At 41.9% G+C, this 25,848-nt stretch overlaps 1 protein-coding gene across 1 annotated transcript in view; it reads right to left on the bottom strand.

Annotated features, from left to right (window-relative positions):
* Positions 1-1,557: 1,557 nt before the first annotated feature.
* The window catches only part of alg13 (ALG13 UDP-N-acetylglucosaminyltransferase subunit), a gene marked incomplete at both ends in the record, with an annotated part of 37,373 nt that continues 13,082 nt past the window's right edge, over positions 1,558-25,848 (bottom strand). The window contains 16 exons of the mRNA XM_084041342.1: positions 1,558-1,928; positions 2,886-2,975; positions 5,862-5,985; positions 6,847-6,887; positions 7,892-8,011; positions 10,206-10,211; positions 10,350-10,464; positions 11,521-11,565; positions 12,465-12,520; positions 13,314-13,361; positions 14,941-15,127; positions 17,245-17,395; positions 19,446-19,553; positions 21,243-21,555; positions 21,723-21,808; positions 23,321-23,421. Of these exons, the coding sequence (XP_083897468.1) occupies positions 1,558-1,928; positions 2,886-2,975; positions 5,862-5,985; positions 6,847-6,887; positions 7,892-8,011; positions 10,206-10,211; positions 10,350-10,464; positions 11,521-11,565; positions 12,465-12,520; positions 13,314-13,361; positions 14,941-15,127; positions 17,245-17,395; positions 19,446-19,553; positions 21,243-21,555; positions 21,723-21,808; positions 23,321-23,421 (1,962 nt within the window). The remainder of the gene's footprint in view (positions 1,929-2,885; positions 2,976-5,861; positions 5,986-6,846; positions 6,888-7,891; positions 8,012-10,205; positions 10,212-10,349; positions 10,465-11,520; positions 11,566-12,464; positions 12,521-13,313; positions 13,362-14,940; positions 15,128-17,244; positions 17,396-19,445; positions 19,554-21,242; positions 21,556-21,722; positions 21,809-23,320; positions 23,422-25,848) is intronic.

Genomic DNA, 25,848 nt, shown 5'->3' on the forward strand with positions numbered 1-25,848 from the left:
ACAGTATGATGCTGTTGTACTGGGAGCTGACCAGTACAACCACAGTGTGTTACTGTTGGCCACTGATCAGCAGTTGGAGGTGGAGTGCCTTGATCATCTGTGTACATTTATGTTACTCTGTGTGTGTGTGTGTGTGTGTGTGTGTGTGTGTGTGTACATGCATGGAATGCATCCAGGTGAGTTACTACACTAAAATCAACCTTGTATCACAACCTATAATGTATTGTAAAAAAAAAATGTATATATTTTTTTCCCCATGAAGTCGGCGACGTCATGGGCACTGAATGAGTTAACTTTTATGTATTCTATGTGCAGGTATATATGAATGTATGTGGCTTGTTTTAAATCAGGCTGTATTATGAGTTGCTGGTTGGGTAAGACACTGGAATGTTTGTTATTTGGTTTATGTTTCAAATTGATGTGTCTGATGATCCCATGTGGGATGGGTCAAGAAATTGTCCGGACAAGGAAATACAAAATTCATTCATTCACTCACATCGTTTTGAAGCCACTATTTCAGCTGATTCAAATCCAACCAATCTTGGAATTTTCCGGTCCAGAATGTCACCGGAAAACAAATGCCATACCGTGGAAGAGGCAATAAAGTTTTCTCAAATGTAGAAACATTCAAATGAATTTCAAGATTTAGTTTTATGTTTTATAGACTAATAAAACTAACATAAACTTCAATATGACATCCAGGCGGTTTCTATCGAGAATAAACATTAGTAGTGATTACATATTGGGTGGGTTCGTGTGTGCACGTGTGGTGTGTGTGTGTGTGTGTGTGTGTGTGTGTGTGTGTGTGTGTGTGGTTATGTACTGTACGTACAGTAGAAAGAAACGGGTTGACTTCAGGTGAACATACTGTGTTTATTGCTCCAACATAAACCAACCCAACACAACAAACAATGTAAACAAAGTAAACCACCACAACAAACAAACAAACAAAGCCAACAGGAGGCGGCTGGAAGGTGACCATCTTTATATCTCTTTATAAGTGAGTAAAGATATATGGTGTGTGTGTGTGTGTGTGTGTGTGTGTGTGTGTGTGTGTGTGTGTGTGTGTGTGTGTGTGTGTTAAAGGGGTAATCCACTTTAAAACACTTCTAGAGTCATTTAAACGTCTACTGAGGATTTTGTGTTTGACCCCAGACAAGTTTTTTTTAATTTTTATTTATTTAATAAAACTAAATAAATTAAATAACATAAATTAAAATAAAATAAAATAGTCATTGGAAAAAAAAAACATGGCCTCCTCACGCCAAAACGGGTGAGTCTTAATTTAGTTTAGTCCAATTTAATCACATTTTCAGTTCAATGGGTTTCTATAGGAGGAAGTGTTGTATCTGATAAAATTTACATCAAAATATTAAATGAAGAAACTTAAAAACTGTTGCACAAAAACCTGAGTAAACGTTACAAATGACCCCAGAAGTGTTCTAAAGTGAAATACCCCTTTAAAGTATCGTGTGTGTGAGTGTGTGTGTGTGTGTGTGTGTGTGTGTGTGTGTGTGTGTGTGTGTGTGTGTGTGTGTGTGTGTGTGTGTGTGTGTGTTACGGCATGTAGTGTGTCGCCGAGGCGTGGTGAGCGGGGGGCGGGCCGGCGGCGATGTAGCCAATCATGTGCGAGGGGGCGTGGCTAGGCGCGGGGCAGTAGAGCCGGGGGTGTGGCCCGCCGCCGCCGTGGTGGTGGTGGGGGGAGGGGCCTCCGGGAACCGCACCCCCCCAGTGGGCGGGAGGCATGAAGTAGGCGGAGTGATGGTGGGGGTGAGGAGGGGGGACGGTCAGGTAGGCGGGGCCAGGGGGCGGGTCATAGGAGAGGGGGGGGATAGGCATCGGCTGCTCCTGGTACAGGAGGCCCGGAGGGGAGGGGCTTACCGGGGAGGTAGCGACGGGGGTGGAGCAATCCAGGGATAGGGCGTGGCCTAAGACACGGAGAGAGTCAGTGCTCAGTGGTGGAAAGAGCGTTTTATTTTTATAACAAATCAACAGGGAAAAAACTTTTATAGATTTTTTGTGATCAACTGAATCTATTATATCACTTATATATAAGTCTGATCAACCACTTAAGGCAGTGGTTCTCAAATGTTTTCGTGCCAAGGACCCCCAAATAGACACTTATTAGACCGCGGACCCCCATTTGAAAAGATAAGCCAGGGACCCCCATAAGAGAAGATTTTTACGGCTCTCTAGCAGTGATTTCAACCATTTTAATTTAGAGGACCCCCAGTTTGACATGCATTAGGGCTACGGACCCCCATTTAATGGCATGTATGTCTCTGGGACCCCAATTCATATTGTAAAATCAAAGTTAATTTAACTCTGAGAGTGTACAAATGGAACCAAATGGACCCGTTAGGGTCATTTAGCTGGGGACCCCCTGGAACCCCCTCAAGTACCCCTAGGGGTCCCCGGACCCCACTTTGAGAACCAATGACTTAAGGAGCACTTCACTAGTACAGCCTGTTAGTGAACACCAATTATATGACGATAAGGTTGACAATGGGTGAAGTTGTTCTTTAAGTGGTTAATGAGGCTAATCAATTTAGTTCATTATATTGAGTTTACACTTTTTTTTTGTCTCAATTTGTTGAAAGATAAATAAAAACGTTTTTCATGATTATTAAATCAATCAAAAAAGTAATCAATATGATAATTGATAACATAATCAATGAGTCGTACAGACAACTCTGTTCACTCCCATGGATCTACAAGCTCACACTGCGTCACAATTGTGAGCACACTGTGAGCTTGTAGATCTGCTACTTCTGAACGTTTTCACCTATATTGACATGCCGAAAAGACGGATCAATTAGTAATCGATTTTATATATATATATATATATATATATACACACACATACACATGTATGGCGTACTCACCGTTGGCGTGTCCGTCTGTCTGTCCGTCCCCTCCTGCCCTGGTGGATTCTGGGTAGGGAGGGGGTTGGTGGGGGCCGGGCTGTGCGGTTGCTGCAGTCACAACACAATGAGTTCATTAATTAATTAATGACTTAATTACCTGTTGATTAGCTGACATTCAACTACCTGCTAGTTTAGTGAAAAATGGCTTCGAAGTGAGACCGCAACCACTGCCCTATTGGTGGGAAGGGGAGCGAGGGGCGGTTCTTCACATAGTAGAAACCAATCACAAGCCCCCCAAAACACACCCCTGCTTCATCATCAATTAAAACATGTTATGGGACCATAATTTACATTTAACACTAATCATACTGTGTGAATGGGGTTGGTGAAAGGGCCTTTCTGTGTTGAGTTTGCATGTTGTCTCCTAGGGTAGTTAATACCCTCACACAAAACATGCAGTAATCCTGGTCTCTATACTGCCTCCCCCTGGTCAGCCGGGGCACCTGATGGAGGGGAAAGGAACTGGTTGGAATAACGTGTTCCTTCCGCGCGCTACTTCCTACCGGGGAAACTCCCCCCTGTCAGGTGACAAGAAGGTTAGTTGGCTCTCATGCATTGAAGGAGGCATGAGCTCGGCCCTGGGCTCTCCCTAGGCTGGCAGGGGGAGTGTAGCACCCATGATTACTTAGACAATTGGCACTGGGTGAAAAATCGTGGGATAAAATATATATATATACATATAAAAAGAAAGAATACTTGAAACTAACGAGTGAAACATCATGTTATTACTAAACGGTTTACTAAGGTAATAAAGTCGAGGCAAATTCTCATTGACTGGAAGGAAGGAATAAACATTTTTCTGCAGCCGCAGGAGGGTAATTAGCACCACCTGCTGGAACATTGATGAGAACTGCAGCATTGTCATTACTTCCACATGTTTAGAAATACTGTCAGTTCACACGTCCACATGTGCTTTAAATCCTCAGACATGTCCCTAAATGAACTTTATTTGATCTTAAACGTTGTCCTATCATTACCCTCGTTTAGCATATCAGGATCTATTAACTAACCACAGAGGGAGGTGTTTTACGTATCTGTAGTGCACGCACATTAGGGGTGTCACGATTCACTTACCTCACGATTCGATTCAAAATCGATTCCTAGGGTGCCGATTCGATTAAAATTGCGATTCTGCGATTAATTGATATTCGATTCGATTCTGCGATTTATTGCGATTTTCTAGGGTGCCGATTCGATTAAAATTGCGATTCTGCGATTTATTGCGATTTTCTAGGGTGCCGTTTCGATTAAAATTGCGATTCTGCGATTAATTGATATTCGATTCTGCGATTTATTGCGATTTTATAAAAAAAAAAAAAAAAATAATAATAAAAAAAAAAAAAAAAAAAATTAAAAAAATTAAAAAAAATCGATTTTAATATTTTGAATCGATTTTTAAAATCGTGGCATTAAGAATCGCGATTTATTCATGAATCGATTTTTTTTGACAGCCCTAACGCACATCCGTGGCCCAGGTGCAAGGCAAACAAAGTAGTATGAAAAAAAGAATAGAGTCTGCACAAAAGCGCCGCTTGTTTTTTTATTGCTGGTCAACGTTTCGGCCTGTTTAGGCCTTCATTAGGATATATATGTCCTGATGAAGGCCTAAACAGGCCAAAACGTTGGCTGAGACACAAGCAGCCTCTGTTTGACAAGGATTTTCACAATAAAAGGTCACCAAAAACAAAAGCCTTGTCATGATGTCTTTTAGCATGGACACAAACAGGTAGACGCCACACGTCCACCCCGCCCCCATGCAATGCAGGGCAGCTTGTCATAACTCCACTGTAAAAAAAAATATCAGAGTTTAGAAGTACCTGAGACTGTTGTATTACCATTAATGCTACAACCTATAAGATCAGGTGATTTTGAAAAAAATAGAGTTCTCAAATTCTGCCCGAACCCGACTCGACGTTTTCGGGCCGGGCCCAAAATATATGCTAATTAGTCGGGCCGGGCAGAGCTCGGGTTCTGTGAAGGAAAAAAAATCTATTACCCCCCCCCCCCCCGCAAATAAAATGTCAACTGCCCCTATCGGCCTAACAGTAAGGCCGACGGGTATGTCAGTGGATGAGTTGGATGCAGCTCAAAGTTAACTTTACTCAGGTATCTGGTTTGTTGCCGTCCGACCTTCCTAGCCCGTGTTATTAAAGAAAAACGGGCGACAATGGCCAAAACTCAATCGAAAAACGGCGAACGTGGCAGTTTTCATGATGTTTTGGCCATTATCTCTGGAACGGAAGGTCCAATCTGCTCAGTCTGCTCAGTTCGGGGCATACAAGTATGATAATTGTTTGGGCCGGGCCGAGCCTCGGGCCGGCCCACTAGGGCCCAGGCCTTCATTTTCAGGCCCGTTGAGAACTCTAATGAAAACCCACATTTTTATGATTGAACAAAGTGTCTAATAATGAGTTATCATATCGTATCATATATCATATCATTAACACACATAAATGCATTATGAGTTATGATGGTTTTAATAGTGAAGAGACGTCCTGTTTTAACAGACATAAATGCAGGAGGAGGCTCGCCTCTCCCCAAAAAACATGGTGTCCGCGATGACGCATCGCTTATAGAGTTATAATATATGTAGAGGGCGGATTGCCCCGCCCCCAGCTATTCATTTCAATGAAAGTTGCTCATTAGCGTTTGAAACACCCGGACGTCTGTCGGAAGTTTAAAATTGGGTCGATTGGGTCTAATAGAATCTGTCTGCCGGAAGCACCAATATTGGGTGGAATAGGCGTGTCCATAGAGTTATGAGCAGGCACACAAACGAAAACATTTTTTTTAATGCGTAAGTTCTTGCATTCTCAGATAAACCACCAGGCGACGGCCGCTTCACTGTCCTACCGCGGCCCTGGGGGCTTGGCATCGCTCCAATGAACCACAGCGGCCAATGAGGTATCTACATTTATGCGTGTATGCTCTTACCATGTATGGTTACTTCCTGGCTGTGGGCGGGGCCTAGGTAGGCCGGGTAGGCCTGGTAGTGATAAGGAGCGTCTGGTGGGGGAGGGGCCGGGTACACCTGCTGCCAGCTGTTCTGGTGACACCACTGGACGGGAGGGGAATTACACCTCATTACATTAAAAGGCAGCGCACGTGAAATGTTTTGGTTAAACAAATAAAAAACAACTTTGAAAAGTTAAAGCTCTATATTGTGATATTAATCATTACTATAGAGTGTGTGTTCAGTGACAGTGTTAAATAGCTCTATATTGTGATATTAATCATTACTATAGAGTGTGTGTTCAGTGACAGTGTTAAATAGCTCTATATTGTGATATTAATCATTACTATAGAGTGTTTGTTCAGTAACAGTGTTAAATAGCTCTATATTGTGATATTAATCATTACTATAGAGTGTGTTCAGTGACAGTGTTAAATAGATCTATATTGTGATAGTACTCATTGCTATAGAGTGTTTGTTCAGTAACAGTGTTAAATAGCTCTATATTGTGATAGTAATCATTACTATAGAGTGTTTGTTCAGTAACTGTGTTAAATAGATCTATATTGTGATAGTAATCATTACTATAGAGTGTTTGTTCAGTAACAGTGTTAAATAGATCTATATTGTGATAGTAATCATTACTATAGAGTGTTTGTTCAGTAACAGTGTTAAATAGATCTATATTGTGATAGTAATCATTACTATAGAGTGTCTGTTCAGTAACAGTGTTAAATAGATCTATATTGTGATATTAATCATTGTTATAGTGTGTTTGTTCAGTAACAGGGGTCTTCATGTCTCTCCAGCTCCTTAATAATCATAAAATACATTTTCAAGTCAAGATACCAATTTCATGGAATCAGGAGAGAGAATCAATGTATTCAGCTTCATGTTTACAGTGTGTCTGCTCATGTCTTTGTGTCGTCACTAACATCACGTGTTTAATCTGTAGTCATACTGTACCTGAACGCCTAGGTTGAAATAATACTGAAGAATCCTGTAGTCTGCAGAGAGAGAGAGAGAGAGAGAGAGAGAGAGAGAGAGAGAGAGAGAGAGAGAGAGAGAGAGAGAGAGAGAGAGAGAGAGAGAGAGAGAGAGAGAGAGAGAGAGAGAGAGAGAGAGAGAGAGAGAGAGAGAGAGAGAGAGAGAGAGAGAGAGAGAGAGAGAGAGAGAGAGAGAGAGAGAGAGAGAGAGAGAGAGAGAGAGAGAGAGAGAGAGAGAGAGAGAGAGAGAGAGAGAGAGAGAGAGAGAGAGAGAGAGAGAGAGAGAGAGAGAGAGAGAGGGGGGGGAGTTCAGTTTTTATCTCAAACTCTCAGAAACCTGCATGTTCTGCTGCCACTCTTTAAATCACAACTAAAGACTTTTCTGTGCGTTGGACTGAGGTTTTTCTCTTCTTTTCATTTAATTAAAAAACGTACCTTGCTTTTTTCCCTGTAATTCTAATGTCATTTTATAATGTGTTTCCTTTGTTTGTGTAAAGCAAGGGTTCCCAAACCTTTCAGGTCATGACCCCTCCCAAATGAACCTATATCAACTGGGAACCCCCCAAAAATTACATTTAGTTTGACTCGGTTCCACAAATAAACATTGTGAAAATAGCAGATCTACAAGCTCACAATGTCTCACGCTGCGAGGAATTGTGAGCTTGTAGATCTGCTATTTTCACAATGTTTGACTCTTCCTTACGTAATATTTACCAAATTGGCCAATTAAACATTTCTTACAGGTCCTTAAATTGTAGCTTTATAAATGTGTAGATACCCTGAATACACTGATACTGTATGTTGGTTTGTTTACTGTTGAGAGAGAAAACTATGTTGTACATTAAGATAATCCTCTGGGGACCCCCCAAAATAATCTGGGGACCCCCTGGGAATCCTGACCCCCAGTTTAGGAACCAATGGTGTAAAGCACAAGTGTGTGTGAGTGTGTGTGTGTGTGTGTGTGTGTGTGTGTGTGTGTGTGTGTGTGTGTGTGTGTGTGTGTGTGTGTGTGTGTGTGTGTGTACCTCTGGGCAGGTCGGTGCCGTTGGGGTCGTAGGAATAAGGGGGCGGGGCCATCACGGTCGCCACGGGTTCACCCATCTCATTGACCAACCAGGGGGAGGGGGCTGGGATCGCCATGGCAACTATCACGCACACACACAGAGTTAATTTTAATGTGCAGTATAAGTTGTATTTTGTTGTTTAAATAAATGGCTTTTTCAGGTCGGGATACCGACGGCATCCAATCAGGAGAGCTGCTAGACCCCTCTCTACGTAGAGAGACCGTCTGCTGAACACCAGGATGCCGGTTCATCTCACAGTCCCAGCAGGATTGCCGGTTACTTTTTTTTTATTTTTAAAGATTTTTTTTGGGGTCTTTTTATGCCTTTATTTAGAGAGGCTGAACAAAACATTTTGAGATGGGGGTCCGTGGCCAAATACATAGTTAAAAACGTCTAAATCCTTAATGTATGGTGTCATATCAGTGGTGCTACAAGTAGATCAGCTATTTTTGGATGATGTTCCACTCAGAATAGGGACGCTAGGTCCAAGTGGTTCATGTAAAAAACATGATCCTATAACACAAAGATTTGACGGCCCCCCTGTAGTAACTCTGAGGACCCCCTAGGGGTCCCAGACCCCCTGTTGAAGACCCCTGTTCTAAAGGATAGAGTTTAGCTTCAGAGTTTAGCTCGTTGGAACAGCAGGCTTCATCGCACTTTCTGTGACTCACCGGCCGTGATTTATTTATGTTGGATATTCTACTGTTCATGGTTTATCTATGATCCTACATTACTATTTCTATGCATGTGATGTATTACCTGGTGTTTACCTTGCTTACTGTAAATCACTCTGGATTAAGAGCGTCTTGTAAATTGATGTGTTTTGGTGAGTTCATTCATGAACTCGTCCTTTTCGCCCATTTATTCAGAATGTGATTAAGGATTACTGTGAACGAGCGTCGCGCCCGTCACAGACATGCACAGAACAAGTCCAATCAGGGAACTCAGTGCAGTGTTGGTGGTCTACCACTGGACCACGTCAGCTCCACATACTCCTCCACTCACACACTCATTGCATTCTCAGACGGCTCTATTTAAGATGGAAGCTTGCACTTCTCATCCTGCTTGCTTTTGCTGCACACACAGTGGCCCTCATTTATCAATGCGGTGCAGCCCAAATAATGGGCGTAAGGCGAGATCACCGCACCTTTCGACATTTATCAATATATCCTGACGTGGGCTTCATCCTACGGTACGCTGAAATCTCACGTCTGGTAGAGACCAGTTGTTGACGTTGGCTGCACCTGTTTATTCCATCCTAGACCTGCGGAGCAGCATTGTTTGACTGTCTGACAGGCATCTGGACACATAATCCACTCCTAAATGTATATCTACACTAATAAATAATCCCTGTGAAAATATAACATTTTATAAAGTAATTTAAACAAACTGCTTTAACAGTCATTCAGATAAGATTGCAGATCTGTCTGCAATGAAAATAGCAGATCTACAAGCTCACAAGACAGCGATGCATTGTGAGCTTGTAGATCTCTTCTTATTGGCTTTTCATGATGTGTTCTTTAGTCGTATTCTGGTTCTTCAATCTTCATGTCGTAAAATCGGGGCGTTTTGAGAATATCTAAGGGCGTGTTATTTAAATGACGGTCGGTTTCAGCCGTGACATTTATCAACGCTGGGATCAAGTGTACGCTCGGATCAGCTGTGTAGGATGCGTTGACAAATGTGACTTCGACGTTGGTGTACGGCCGAATATATGAAAAATATACGCCGGTTTATACGCTGCGTTGATAAATGAGGGCCACTGTTTCTGCTGCTGCTGTTCATTGCTGTTGCTAAAATTGCTGCTCACCCTCCACCACCCCAGCTACCACCTGTCTCACCCTCCACCACCCCAGCTACCACTTGTGGCTTTAGATCTGCTGTTCATGTACTATGGGGGGGATTGGGAGTCCCTATGGTTGTGGTTAGGAAATTAGCTTTATCAGAGTACCTAAAAGCAGATCCAATTCATCGCCAAACCATAATAAATATATATCTTATCCTTTATGAGTTGTCTTTATCCACACACACACACACACACACACACACACACACACACACACACACACACACACACACACACACACACACACACACACACACACACACACACACACACACACACACACACACACACACACACACACACACACACACACACACACACCATACCTGTAACTTTCACTAGACTATTTTTTTTCATTATTTATTTTCAATGATTAGTCATTTCTTAACAGCGAAAATTCTCAACGGCAGTTAATGGACTGGGACCCACCTTGGTCTGGTGGAGTCAGGCAAGAGAAATAGAAGAGATGCTGACAATTGCAAAACAATAACTTTTTTTGGAGCGGGGGGGATACGTGTATTAGTGTGTGTGTGTGTGTGTGTGTGTGTGTGTGTGTGTGTGTGTGTGTGTTACCTGGGCGTGGCTGGCTGTGGGCAGGGGGGGGCAGGTGGGATGTGGGGGAGGTGGGGGAGGAAGAGGAGGATGAGGAAGATGAAGGTGAAGAGGGAAGAACAGCTGTAGGCTTCACCACCTGACACACACACACACACACACACACACACACACACACACACACACACACACACACACACACACACACACACACACACACACACACACAGTGCATATTGTTGTAACTTAATAGGTTACAGTTAATTTGCATGATTGATTTAATTGCTGCTAAATTCATAAAGTATTATATTCAGTTAAAAGCAGAGTTAAAAGGGAAATATTTAATTTAATAGAGTTTATTGATGTTGTTTATTGAGAAGCATTGTTTGACACTGAATTGTTACTTTTCTATTTTGTATACCTAGTACCTACAAAGGGTTAAGTGAAAAACTGCATGTCCCACAAGGCTTAGCGGTAAACCGGATGTAGAAAGATACCGGGTCAGTGTTATTGTGTGCCAGTGCTATTGAGCAATACTAGCTGCGTGGATCGAATGAATGAAAGCTAAAGCTAACCCGTCTAAAAGAGCGTTGTTTTGTACCACTTGTATCACACTTTTTTTCCTATATAAAGTACCAACTTTAACTCCATATTTTCGACGTCCTGTCCAATACTTTGACCGTAGTTATTCTACACATATTGCTAAAGCCTAATTAAGTAAAGTAATGAGTAGTGTTGAGGAGTTACTTTTAGCAGGGAGTAAGATCATATTAAAGGGATAGTTCAAAATGATTTTTTTTCTATGTATTACTCACCCCATGGAGACTTCAATTCATGGATATGTTTTAGTTTTATAGACGATAATTTGATGACCAGCAGCGGTTCCGGTAGGAGACACAAAGAGTCTCCTTTGTGTCTCCTACCGGAACCGCTGCTGGTCACCAAATTACCGTCTTTAATAGGAATGAGACAAAAACTAAAGAATATCCTTGAATTCAAGTCTCCATGGGGTGACTAAAGTAATTTATTTGGGTGAACTATCCCTTTAAGAGACAAGTAATGAGTAATATATTACTGTTTCTGAGTAACGAATCCAACACTCTGCTTGCAGATCAGCTATTTTTGATGTGTGACACTATAGACGTACTGTATAGGGTTAAAAATGTAATTGAAAAAACGTGCGTGCACACACCTGCTGTGTGTAGTTGTAGTGTGTTTGTGAGTCCTCCTGGATCACCTGGAAAAACACACACAAACAGTAAAGCATTCAGACAGTAGGCCTACAGTATTTCACTAAGACTCATAGAGCAGCACTCGGTGCCGCGCTATGAGCTTGTAGATCTGCTATTTTTGAATAGCCCAGGAGATCTTAAAATGACAGATGTGTTCCCGGTCTTAATGAGTTCATGAAATCACCATATTCATAAATATAATTATAATAGCCTATCCACTCTGTTAATATTCATACTGTAAGCAAACACAATATAATACATTTATAACAATCAGTAATAGTTAAAATGTAAATGTTTCAACTTAAGAATATGGCCGATTTGATTGTCTTTCAAATGTGACTATTGTTATCATACTATCATACTATAATTCTAGTAACCTCTGTAGTGGTGGTGAGTACGTGAGTGAAGACACCCCCAGTTCTCCTCACTGGCTGGACCAATTGCTCTGATTTTGCACACAGCCATTCACCATTACCATCTGAACGCAACTGTGAAGCCCGTTTTTCAATTTCATCAAATCTCAGCTTCTTATTAGCGTTTTTCTGTCAAACACTGTCGCCATGGTTACGGGCCTGCCCAGCTATGGGACGAACTGCCTCCCGGGTTGCCAGATCATGTGCGCATATCCCCCCACGGATGCGCTGCGCCGACGGGTATGGTCTAGTGTTACCTAACTTATATATCTGAGGTGTTCTGTTGTCCTTATCTTAGTTTTTTAAAGCATTCAATCCAATATATGAAGTGTTGATATAGACTGGTACAATAGTGAATTAATTACAGTAGGTTAGTTAGGTTACTTAATTAGTTTACTTAGTTAGTTAGGTTACTTAGTTAGTTAGTTAAATGAGTTAGTTAGGTTACTTAGTTAGTTAGGCTAGTATAGGATGAGATGTAAGCTGTTTACCAGGTTGTTGTTGGGATCATTGGAGGCGTAAACCACTGGACTCTGGAAGTCTGCATCTTAAAACATTCATTACAATCATTACAATTAAACCATTAATCCATTAAAACATTCATTAAAATGAAACAATCTGTATGGTAGAGTATGGTAATATAACTTATATAATCAGGGTGGATGTATTTTGTCTCTCTGCTCTTTTATTGAGACATTTAGATGGTGTCAAAGGTCATGTCTCACCTAGACACAGGATCTGACATGAATTTTGACCTGATGGTTAAGATTCAATGTCTCCCCTTAGCAAGCATGCAGGCTCTATTAGCTCAATGGTAAAAATGTCAGCACTTAAGCAGGAAACCGGGTTCAAATCCAAGGTTAGACCTAACCCAATAACGTTATTTACACTGTAAACCTGTCATGTGACAAGACATCATCTCTGACATCACATCCTGTCTGAAGTTTCAAACAAACATCCTCACCTTGGCTGGCATAGATGTATTCCTCCGAGTACTCAGCTGTCAGACAGACAGACAGGCAGGCAGGCAGGCAGGCAGGCAGACAGACAGACAGACAGACAGACAGACAGACACCACACAGAAATAAAGATTTAAAGGAGCGCCTCAACCGTTTTCATCCTCACTGATACTCATTATAAGATGACATCATGTCATCAGTTCAGAAACCTGTTCCTACCAGTGATCGATGGGGAATCCAAAGCTAACAGAACCTACAGCCTTTCTCTTCCTGGAACATTAGCAGGCTGAAATAGAAGACATTGCTCCTGCATTCATACAAATAAACTAGGAAAGTGCTCTACTTTGGAGCGCAGGTCCCCACCAGGCCGGGTTGCCTAACCCCGGACTGTGTCAGGCCGCGGGGTACCGCCGCCACGACACGAGGAAGCTGTGTGGGGGGAGTTTGCACTTGAACTACAGCCTTAACACATTCCATGCCAGAGTTTAATATCATAACGTACACACCAGTGCCAGCGATTTATTGTTTTTTTCACCTCGCCACAGACCTCGCTAAATACCTAAAGATCGCGTGTTCAACTGTTTGTAGACACACAGGGTAGTTGTGTGAGTGGCCCAGAGAAGACATTTTCAATCGGCGACATTCAATTTTGCAGTAGTCACAGTTTCTAAAAAACGTTTTAAACATCGTTCAGCACAGAGAAAAACAACACAGAGATAATGGCTTTAGAGCGGTGGCGGATGGGAACGAAAATCTTCAATTGACATTCATTTCCGTTTCCGGGTGTGCTACAATGAAATGTGTCACTGCGAAAAAAGAAGAAAAAAAAACACTTCGCGTAGATCTACGCGACTGGCACGCTGCGCTGTTATTTAGGTTTGCGTAGAACTACGCGATTGGCACGCGATGTGTTAACGACCATGCAGTCTTATGTAAAGGTGATGTTATGTAATGTAGATAGCATGTTATGTAGACAGATGCCAGGTTCATTTGTAGACCTGGCATCCTATAGTTATCCTTAATGTGAGGATGATTGATCCTATAGTTTACTGAGACACTACACTGTCTCTCTACATTCTATGTATGTGTTTACCTTGTTTACTGTAAGTCACTCTGGATAAAGAGCGTCTAGTAAATTGTACGACAGGCGGTGCAAATGTTTTGTGTTCGTGGCGCTTGGTGCTTCATCGAGGCCCCTCAACATTCAATCCCAATATGGAGTTGATGGGATGATGCGCTCAGTGATATACTGTGTTTTTTTGTAAGAAATAGGCCCCGCCCGCACATTTTTTAAGGCAATTACTGGCAAATAGAATCAAAGCCCTTTTTGATGGTCATTGTAAAATAAAAATACAAATCAAGTTTCCGCGACAAACAGTGCCATGTGTAGCATCTGTGGCTCCTCTCACAAACTTTGGAAATAAATATGAAACATCTGAATGAAACATTTTGGACAAAATCTGCAGGGAAAAGGTTGTTCTTTTACCACTCGGAGTGTGAAACGTTTCACATCCATCTGTCCAACGAGATTAGCTGTTTTTATTTGTTTTTTTTTACCATCGATGATGTCACTGGTAGGCAGGTTTCTGAACTGTCTACAGCCCTCCTCTGAGACACAGAGTGAGTAGACAGACATGATGTCATCATATTATAATGAGCATTAGATATAATATGACAATGAGCATTAGTGAGGACCAATTATATGAACAAATAATATAATATTATAATGAGCATTAGATATAATATAATAATGAGCATTAGTGAGGACCAATTATATGACGATAAACCTGCACTTTTTAGTAATTAATATCTTAAGTTTCCAATAATTGCATTGAGTAAAAAGGACAATATTTGCTTCTGAGATGTCTCAAAAATAATTAACAATAATGATTTACTCCTTTGTCACTGTATATAAATATACATTATCTAAAACACTTAGATACTAAAGTTAAGTCAACATTCCTCAAGTTTGTACTCGAGTATGAGTACAGTACTTGTACTCAAGTACCTTGGTCTCCCAGGGTGCTGGTGTCCTCTGGCTCCTCCTCCGATGATGTCACCGGGGGTTTCCCCGCGGGGTGGGGGGGTGAGGAGGGGAGGGTCCCCGGACCCCCGCTTCCTCTCTGGACCCAGTAGGAGGGGCCGTGTGGTGGGGGCGGTCCCATCAGCGGAGGGGGAGGGGCCACAGCCTGACCCTGGTCAAGATATATTTAAAGAAGGTAGGGTCATCTACGTCATTTTCGCTACCATGCAATTCCAGCCAGCAGATTCGTCGCACCATGGGAGCCAGACTGCAGCCTTCAGTTCAGTGGAATGCATTGAAGTGGACGAGAGACGGTGGACCAGCTTATGAACAAAAAATATTTATGAATGACTGAGACCTTTGTAAAGTAATTGCTTCTGGGATATAAAAGAAGACATATCACACATTGTTTTCTGCTGTGTTGCTTTTCGATGTGTCCACTGTATAAGTTTATTGAGCTATCTAAAGAGCACAAAGTACGCAATACTGCCGAGACAGAAAACAGTGTTGCCATGTCCACTTATTATAAGCGACTTTGGGCTTATTTTTCAGTGAAGTTGCTTGTAAATATTGGTAGTTGCGGGTTGCGGTTTTATGGGCTTTTTTCTAAAGTGTAGTTGATTATTTGGACTTGGGCTTCACAATTTTAAAATTACAATTATAATTCTCAATTATGTTTATGTCATGGACCCTCAAATTAATGTGTATTTGTCCCTAACCCCCATCTGAAAATATTTTGTGCCAGGGAGCCCTGTACCAGATTTGTTGTTAGTGTTACAAAAATCCTCAATATTTCACATTTTACTTCAAGATTTTTCTCACAACGCGTTGTGAGCTTGTAGATCGGCTATTTTCAATGTATACAGTAAAGGTCTAAAGTGCTCATAATGGCCTAGTGCAAGTCCAGAGGGGTCCGCCACCCCTAGGGGGTCCACGAGGTACTGCAGGGGGTCCGCGAAATTGTTGCTTGATACAATTCCAATAATTATATATATATATATATATATACACACACAAATATTTTGTGTATATTGTTTTAAATATCCATTTGTCTTCATATATTTTACAAACATTTTCCACATTTATGTAGTAAATAAATGATGATCTATAAATGATTCTGTCCATTTTAAATAGCTTGTATACATGATTATTGTGCAATTGACAGATTGTTTTTCTCGGTTAATAAGGTATGTTTATAAATGGCAGTGCGGCCACCCTACTCACTGTACCCTGTACATGTATATTAAATATAAAAGCATGAATATATTAATCTTTCTATTATTTTTAATAGTATTGATGCACAATAACATGTATGTTTATGAAACACAATTGTATACATAATTATACAATATATCCCCCCCCCCTACGAAGTAGGGGTCGAGGTATGGTAGGGGGTCCCTGCTCCATCTCCCCATCCCCTGGCCCCCGGTGCTTCTTTTGGGCTTGTTTTCTTAGACCTAGTTGCTTATTTCCCTCTCACAAACTGGCAACACTGCCAGAGAGGATTTTTGTACAGTCTATGGACGATACATTCCACTGTTTAGATGCCTCAATAAAATTATACAGCGTGCTAAAAAAATCCGAATTGATTGGATAAAAACCTGTGATATGTCTTCTTTTATATTCCTGAGCCGATTATCTGACAAAGGACATAATGGTTCAGAAATAGTGTTTGTTCACAAGCTGGTCCAGCTGTCTGCCATAGACTTCATAGTATTTCACCAAACTTCCTGTTCCAGTTTTGCCTCCCATGAGCATCAATGGCGTCTGCTATGCGAGCAATGGCGTCGGCCCGCCCCCTAGGCTGTCCCTTCCTTGTTTTCTAATTTCCTTGACCCTGGTGGGGATATCGGACCAATGTTATCAGTTTGTTGCCATTACACACACACACACACACACACACACACGCACACACACACACACACACACACACACACACGCACACACGCACACACACACACACACACAGGTTGGCTATTCAAAAATAGCAGTTATGCACGCTTGTAGATTTGCCATTTGTTTTTTATCTTGAAAATATGTGCAAATCTTTGAATACATGTATTTTTTAAAGCAGAAATGTTTCAACTCAAATCTGTCAGAGGTAAAACATTTTGAGATGGGGGTCCGCAGGCCAAGTGCATATCATTTTGGGGGTCCTTGACATGAAAACGTTGGAGCACCACTGATATAGAAACATACGTTTTTTATATTATTATTATTATATATTTTATATTTGTAGAATGAGCCTCATGCAGGTGTTAGTGAGTTTTAGGACTGAACCATTCTTACAGTCAGCGGGGGGAACACCGCCTCGCCCCCCTCCTCCAGGTGATAGTAGGTGATGGACCCTTCCAGCTCCTGAGACTCCTCCTCCCCCGGGTTGCCGGGGAAACCAAACTGACAGTCCTTGTTGATGGCGGCGATCTGACGACGACTGCGACTGACACACACGCACACACACACACACACACACACACACACACACACACGCACACACACACACACTTATGTTATACTTCTGTCACACTTCAGATTCATGGAATAGTAGTGAAAATAGCAGATCTACTAAGCGTTGTGAGCTTGTAGATCTGTAGATTATTTTCCGTACATGCGTGTTATCATGTTCTTTCCCATAACAACGTGCCCACAACAGGGACAGTGATTTTATTTTATCAAAGTAGATTTGCAGGTTGTTCTGATCAGAGGAACGCTGACAGAGTTCTGGTCATTTGAGGTGTTTATCACTGCTGTGGTGCAGTGTAGATGTTTGAGGTGTTTATCTCTGCTGTGGTGCAGTGTAGATGTTTGAGGTGTTTATCTCTGCTGTGGTGCAGTGTAGATGTTTGAGGTGTTTATCTCTGCTGTGGTGCAGTGTAGATGTTTGAGGTGTTTATCTCTGCTGTGGTGCAGTGTAGATGTTTGAGGTGTTTATCACTGCTGTGGTGCAGTGTAGATGTTTGAGGTGTTTATCACTGCTGTGGTGCAGTGTAGATGTTTGAGGTGTTTATCTCTGCTGTGGTGCAGCATAGATGTTTGAGGTGTTTGGGTGGCAGACAGTGATGTATCGCTCCACCACAGAAGTGGGGGAGCGCCCCTATAACACATGTGCGCGCACACATGCACGCGCATTCACGCGCGCGGACACGCACACACTTTAAAAACATGCAGAAGTAACATGAAAACATTGTCACAGTGTGACAACGCACATTGACCGATATGAAAACATTACATTGCATATGTTATGAACAGCATTAAAATTTGAATCACATCAATAAATATAAATGACAAAAATATACATGTGAGCCTATGCATGGCAACAAGTGCATGGCAAAGGGTGTATTTTTTCCCCTAGCAAAAGCCTACATCTGTGTTGGATGTGAATATGTTCTAGTAGTTACTAGTTACAACTACAACTTACATCATTTATCTGATGCTTGCTCCAGTCTAATTTCCCTACAATAACTTGCCTACAATAACTAGCAGTTACTCACGATGAACGTCGGATCGTTTTTCTAGTGATAAGGCTACAATATAGCAGGATATTATTGCAATATTGCGCGTACCAACCACGATGCACCTGTCAATGTGTGTGTCCCATTCATATCCTATATGCGTTCATTGAAAGAAGATTACATGTTTTTGCTGCTTCTATGAAGACAACGTTGTCCACGCAGACAATGTTGTCCGAGTGAATATCAAGGAAAAGGGGAGATATTTGACTAAATAAGCCAGAACTTTTAGTTAAAACAGCTGACCCAAAGTCTTGCAATTAACTATGGAAGAGCAGCATATCTTACACAAGGATCACTTAAAACCCTAGACGAAAATGCATTGTGTTTTGTGTGGCTGTGTATGTATCAATGCAATGTATGGAATTAAGCTGCAACTCTACTGACGAACGGTAAGACAGAATGTAGCATATATATTGTGCTGGTTTTATTTTACAAGGCCACTAAAACTGCAGAATGAATTAACTGCTGAATGGGGTTTGACCAGAGCAAATTTCATTTACTTTCACTAGGCTATCAGACGCTGAAAAGATGGTCAGATGAGAGGGGTTTCCTCTTACAACTTTGTAAAGCATTACCCTTACCTTAGGCCGTTCATTTTGCAAACTAAAATAACAAAAAAAGAAGGACAGTTTTGTTGTGCGCAAAACTAAGCCTGACTCGAGTTTTAGGATCCCATCTCCAGGAGACTGTAATAGTTTAGATCCTATAGTCCGAACTTCTCTGAAGGGACAGTCAGCTCAGTCAGCCTCTGGTTTTATTGTTTTTTTGTTGGTTGTCAGGGCGATATCACAACCAATCGATGGCCCCTGGGTGCCACATGGGGCCCCTGGTGTGGCTATTCTGATGGCAGACCCCTGACCAGTGTTGGTGTCAAGTTTGGTGTGGATCAGAGTGTGTTACGTTTGTGATGTCCACCCATAATGTATCATAAATGAATAGATTATATAATAATAATTATTATGTATTAGTTGTACTCACCGGGACCGGAAGGAGTAGTTGTCGTAACCATGGTAATAGCGCCTCCCAGGGTGGTAATAGGCCAGCTGTGGACCAATCAGGTGGCGGTTCATGAACCGGACCGAGCTTCTGATAGCACACACGCACGCGCACACACACACACACACACACACACACACACACACACACACACACACAAATTACTATACTATACTATTACTATACCCAGTTTGACATGCATTAGGGTACGGACCCCCATTTAATGGCATTTCTATCACTTGGACCGCAATTTATATTGTAAAATCTATGTCAATTTAACTCTGAGAGTGTAAAATTGGAACCAAATGGACCCGTTAGGGCTTAAAGTGAATGGCACATCGAGTGGCACATCGAGTGGCAAAGCAACATGCAAAGTGAGTTTAATATTGTTTAATGTTGTTTAATGCAATCAGATATGACTTTTCTGTTTGGATACATGGGCTGTCAAGGCCAGAAACTATTTTTTTGACACTCAGTAGGCATTCCTGCATAACTTCCGGGTTTGATGATGATGTCACACGCATATCCTCTATACAGTATATAGCAACATACATTGTTTGTCATTTTTGAATAAATAAATAAATATGTCAGGATTTAGAAGGTGTTTTTAGAACACCGCCTCAGGTCTGAATGAGTTAAATGAGCAGAACATAATCTGAACAGTAGATGCAGAGCTCGTAGATCCCAGATGATCCCTGACTGTGAAAACCTCACACTGGACCTCAAGCAGCTCTTCTTTGGGCGAGACACTGAACCCTACACGTTTCCTCCTATGATAAAAATAGCCGCTATACAAGCTCACAGCAAAATAAAATAGATCTACAATAATACTAAAAGATCTACAAGCTCGTAGCGCGGCTTGTTTATCTGCTATTTTTTGGAAAAATTGTGTGCAAATCTTTGAATATATATATTTTTAAAGTGAACCTTTTTAACTCAAATCTTTGGGGATTCTACAAAAATGTCTTGTAAATCCTAACAGTTTTTAAATGTGTTGCTATAATATCAGTGGTTCTCAAACTTTTTCATGTCAAGAACCACCCAAAATGATACAGTATGTATTTGGCCGTGGACCCCCATCTCAAAATATTTTCTTCCAGGGACTGGAGTTGTAACATGAGTTAAAAATGCTCGCTTAAAAAAAATATATATATATATATATACACATTCAAAGATTGGCTCAAATCTTTAAAAAAAATAGCAGATCTACAAGCTCATGAGCTTGTAGATCATAGACTGTATAAATGAGATGGACAAAGCCACTCCGCTGCTTTCTACAGACCGAAAATGAAGCCGATTGTTCCACGACTGTAGGTCCGCCATCTTTCAATATCGCGTCAGAATGAGACCAGACCATTATTGGTTGGGTAGCTTGCCAATCAAGAGCGGGGGGGCGGGGAATGAATGCTATTGGTTGTGTAGCTTGTCAATCAAAGCATCCCGCCCCTCCTAGAGAATAGCCTACTTTATCGTCAATTTTAAAATAAATAGGACCATAATTTAGCAAAACGCATATCCTGATGATTGAAAGGAGACTTTAAACTAGCGACTGGAAGCATATAGAATTTATGACCATTTTTATTACAGTAAGAAAATCTAGTCTAAAGTTTGTCAAAAAACCCATTCACTTGCGTTAAAATAAATTCTTTCTGACACCGCAGGTCGGCGCAGGGTAAAACAGCCACTCTGGCCATTTTGTCGGCCTCATCGTAAATATCTAAGACTTGCCCCTTGTTGTAGATCTGCTATTTTTGACAGAAACATGAAAAAGTGACCAACCTGGGCGCTCCGTATCGGGGGGGGCGGGCCTGGCCCGGGTGGGAGGGGCCGGGGTGGTGGTGGTGGTGGTGGTGGTGGTGGTGCGGGGCGTAGGGGTCGTAGGTCATCGCCCCCGGCGACGGCGGGGGCGGGTGCATGCCGGGGCGGCCGCCGGGGGGGCCGGGCTGGAAGCGGGGGGGCAGGGCGGGCTGCGAGGGGGAGGAGGGGCGACCCCCGTACGACCCCGACGAGATGAGCACCAGCTCCGCCCCCTTCCCGCCCCGAGACTTCCTGAAGTAACGGTGGCGATGCCGCTGGCCACGCCCATCGACCTCTGGAGGGCAGAGGTCAAAGGTTATTCATGTATTGGAAAAATACTTGTTTCTCTGCTTTCTAGTTCTTTGGCGAGAACAAGCTGTTCAACAGACCAACCGCCTTTTACCACAGTCTGTGTCCATCTGTGTGGATGCTGTTCTTAGGGTTAGGGGTCAATGCTCTTACCCAGCTCTCCTTTACGAGTGGGCGTGGTCACATTCCAGGCTGGCACCGGGTTCACTGGTTTGAGATGAGCCAATGGAACCAGGTGTCTGAGAGAGAGACATAGAGACAGCAGAGGTCACCTTAGTCCGATAATTGCCGGTTTTGACCGCTTTTTTATGACAAAGACCGGAAAAAAAAAATCTCTTCGGACATCCTGACCGGTTGATAATGACATGGCAGTTCATTAATTATCACTGCAAATTAGGCACATTTCAAATCCTCTGCAAGCTCTCTCTCGCTCTTTCTTTCTCTCTCCCTCTCTCAACAGCGTGCGTGTGTTTATGGGAGAGAGAGAGAGAAAGAGAGAGAGGTAGAACGAAAGAGTCCGTCACACGCTGTTAAGTTACACCTATTTCCTGTTAATAATAACCAGTGTAAAATGTGCTGCATTGGGCGGTAAATGGGAGACACTTTATTGTGAAGGTACAACAGGAAGAAGAGAGCTAGTTGTTGTTGCTGCTGCTTAGAGACTGCGGTCTCGGCAGTCAGACCGAGAGAGACCACGGTCCGGTTACAAGGTATGTTATATAAAGTTGTGTATTTAACAGTCAGTCACACAAAAGTTGTATCATTACGAGTTAGAATATGTCACAGATACTAGGCTACTACAAGGGCACTTGTGAGTAAAGTTGGCAAGTTGTCCTAAAGTTTAACAACAGTGCAGGTTGAAGATGAAATATCCAACACAGATGCGTAAATACTAATAACAGCTATAGGCTACTGCAACTACTATGGCATCGAGGTGAAACACGACGTTAATCATAAAGGTGAACCTATTTTTAACTCTATGAGGTGGACGCGTTAAAACGTTACCACTTTGAAATGAATAGGAGACGACAAGATTCTCACAACTCATCAACTTTCCCACGGCTGTCCCAACTAGACGCACGGACGGCATCCACTGTCTAACTAAACAGTATAACCTCCTGTGAGTGAGTAGTGGTCTATATTTATTGCCCTAACAGGTCAGCTGAGCCACGTTATGAAGGATTCATCTGAAATGCCCAATTTTGTGCAGTGCCCTTTGATTAGAAAATGCATTCAAACGCAATTGATTATTGAGAAACCATTACGCACGCAGCATGCACAAATGGTAATGTAGGTAATTAATGTATTTGTGTAAGATGACCCTGCTATATAAAATGTGTATATTATGATGGTTCATGTTCAAATAGCTCAATGCAAAATATAATGCTGTAGGCCTAAGTGTTATGCTGTATTTACGCACCTGCTTGTCATTAATGCATAAAAATAATTATGACCGGTATTTTTGTCAGATGTTCGATAAATTTGAATCCTTCCGGACATTAGGACCGGCAGATTAAAATCCTAGCGCGACCCCTGAGAGACAGTGAGAGAGAGACAGAGAGAGAGAGAGACAGGCTGAGAGACAGAGACATAGAGGCAGACAGAGACACAGACAGAGACACAGACAGAGAGAGTACTTCTCTCTGAAGACGGTCACAGCGGCGTGTGTGTGTGTGTGTGTGTGTGTGTGTGTGTGTGTGTGTGTGTGTGTGTGTGTGTGTGTGTGTGTGTGTGTGTGTGTGTGTGTGTACTTCTCTCCCAGCTCCTCTATAAAGACGGTCACAGCAGAGGTGTGAGTTCCTACTTCCTGGATAAAGGCGTTGTAGTACTTCCCTTTAGGCTCCAGACGCACCTGAGACACACACACACACACACACACACACACACACACACACACACACACACACACAGAAGAACACCTTGAACAAAAGGACATAAACACTGTCTGCCAGACAATAGGAAAACAGACATTTACAAAGTTCCTGTAAGGCAGAACATTGTTACATAAAATACAGTTGTCACACTGTACTGTACATGACAGACATCAAAGCATGGATAAAAGGAAACAACGCCTCCTTCCTTTAACAGCTGATAGTGAGCAGCACCTTGTTAAGTTGACCATGAATTGTCACTCAAATAATTGCGATTAACGATGTAATGGTGTGTTTGAACATTTGAACATAATGAAGCCTTTTAGGCTTTGTGATGAAAAATTGCACGGGACAGATATGACAAATAACTGAAATATACAAAGACATTATTGACCCATTTAATAATTGTATACATTTTATGCAAAAAAATAGCAGATCTACAAGCTTACAATGCATGACAAGGTGACACGTTGCAAGCTTGTAGATCTGCTATTTCTCCTTTTTTTCATATTTGACAATGCGTGGATATTTTTCAACACATGAAACGATTATGACGATTATGCAAAAAATAATTGTGATTAGAGCATTGGTTCTCAAAGTGGGGTCCGGGGACCCCCAGGGGTACTTGAGGGAGTTCCAGGGGGTCCCCAGCTAAATGATGGACAGGGACCAAATGGACCCTTATGGGTCTGTAACTCGGTAAGCTGTCCATTTGGTTTCGGTCCAATAAATTATCACTTAACATTAAAAAAACAAACTTCATATGTTTTGGTCTTAAACCACATATTTTCAACAAGTCATCTAAAATAGACATCGATAACATCCCTATAACTAATGTGTGTTCCACACGATTGCTTGGCATTATACTTGATGAATCATTATCCTGGAAATCACATATTATGGTTATATCCACAAAAATAGCAAAGAGTATTGGTATCCTACGTAAAATCCGTCTTTTTATCAGTTCTGAGGTAGCCACTATGTTATATTATTCCATGATTTATCCGTATATTAATTATTGTAATATAGTCTGGGCTAGTACTCATCAGACCAAACTGGAGCCCATATACCGTCTTCAGAAACGAGCTGTAAGAACAATAAGTTGTTCACACCCAAGACATTCATCTCAGCCTTTATTTATCCAATTAGGTGTCCTCACTATTTATCACGTGAACCATCTTCAAATTGGTTTATTTGTTTATGGCTCATTGGGGAGAACCCTTCCCTCCTTTTTTCATCATATATTTGAGTATACTTTTCAGGTCCATAATTACCCAACACGTAGCTCAAATAACCTCAGACCTCCAAAAGGCCCGTACCTCTCAAACCCAGTTTAATATAGGCTTCAGAGGGTCAAAAATATGGAATTCTCTGCCATTACATCTATGGAAGTTGTCTCCTCACCAATTTAAGAAGGTTCTAAAATCGCTTCTCTTAACAACCAAATACTTTCCATATGGTCTGCCTAATATAATATAACATTTTCCCCTAGAGGTTTACGTTTTGGTCCCCCTGACTTTTATTGTTGCAATATGTTTTTGCTGATTCTTTCTTTTTTGTAACGGTGTCCATATTGTTTTTTTTCCGTTCTGTTTCTTCATCTGTATGATATGTCTATTAATGTTTAAACTGAAATGAATTTGTATATTCCACAGTGATGTTAATTTTTTATCCTATGAATGTACAAATATTCCCGGAGAATGCCACTTCTCAAGCCCCTGGAGGGTTTTTAGGCATTCTCCTTCACATTTTTACAAAATCTTTGTGTATCATTTTTAAATGTTCTTGTAAGTGATAATAAACAAACAAACAAACAAACAAACTCTGAGAGTGTACAAATGGAACCAAATGGACCCGTTATGGTTGAGAATCACTGCTAGAGAGCCGTAAAAACCTTCTCTTATTGGGGTCCCTGGCTTATCTTTTCAAATGGGGGTCCGCGGGGTAATAAGTGTCAATTAGGGGGTCCTTGACATGAAAAAGTTTGAGAACCACTGGATTAGAGCATTATGTAATGATGGAGACAGGCCTGTGTGTGTGACTGTGTCATGAGTGATCGGCCCAATTGGCTTCAAACTGGCGCTGGGTGAGCGTAGGACATCCAGGTCGACCACCCCGTCCTCACATATAACACACTGCTCCTCGCTGGGGGCGGGGCTAAGGCGCGAGGGGAGTGAGGCAGTGTGAGAGTCGGGGTGTTGGAATTTGGCCTCGAGTGTTAGGCTATAGGCCAGGGGTGATGATGCAACTCTGAAGATGTAGAGGGCCTCTATATTTACACACTCACTACAGAGGAACACATTACATATATACTGTCAAGAGGGCAGACGCCTCTTGTCTCCGTATTTTGCCATTCTACATGTCACACAAAAGTAGCAAAAATTGCAAATCTACAAGCTCAAAACGTG

This window comes from Gymnoscopelus microlampas, assembly GCF_963454915.1.
Source record: "Gymnoscopelus microlampas genome assembly, chromosome: 2".
NCBI lineage: Eukaryota > Metazoa > Chordata > Actinopteri > Myctophiformes > Myctophidae > Gymnoscopelus > Gymnoscopelus microlampas.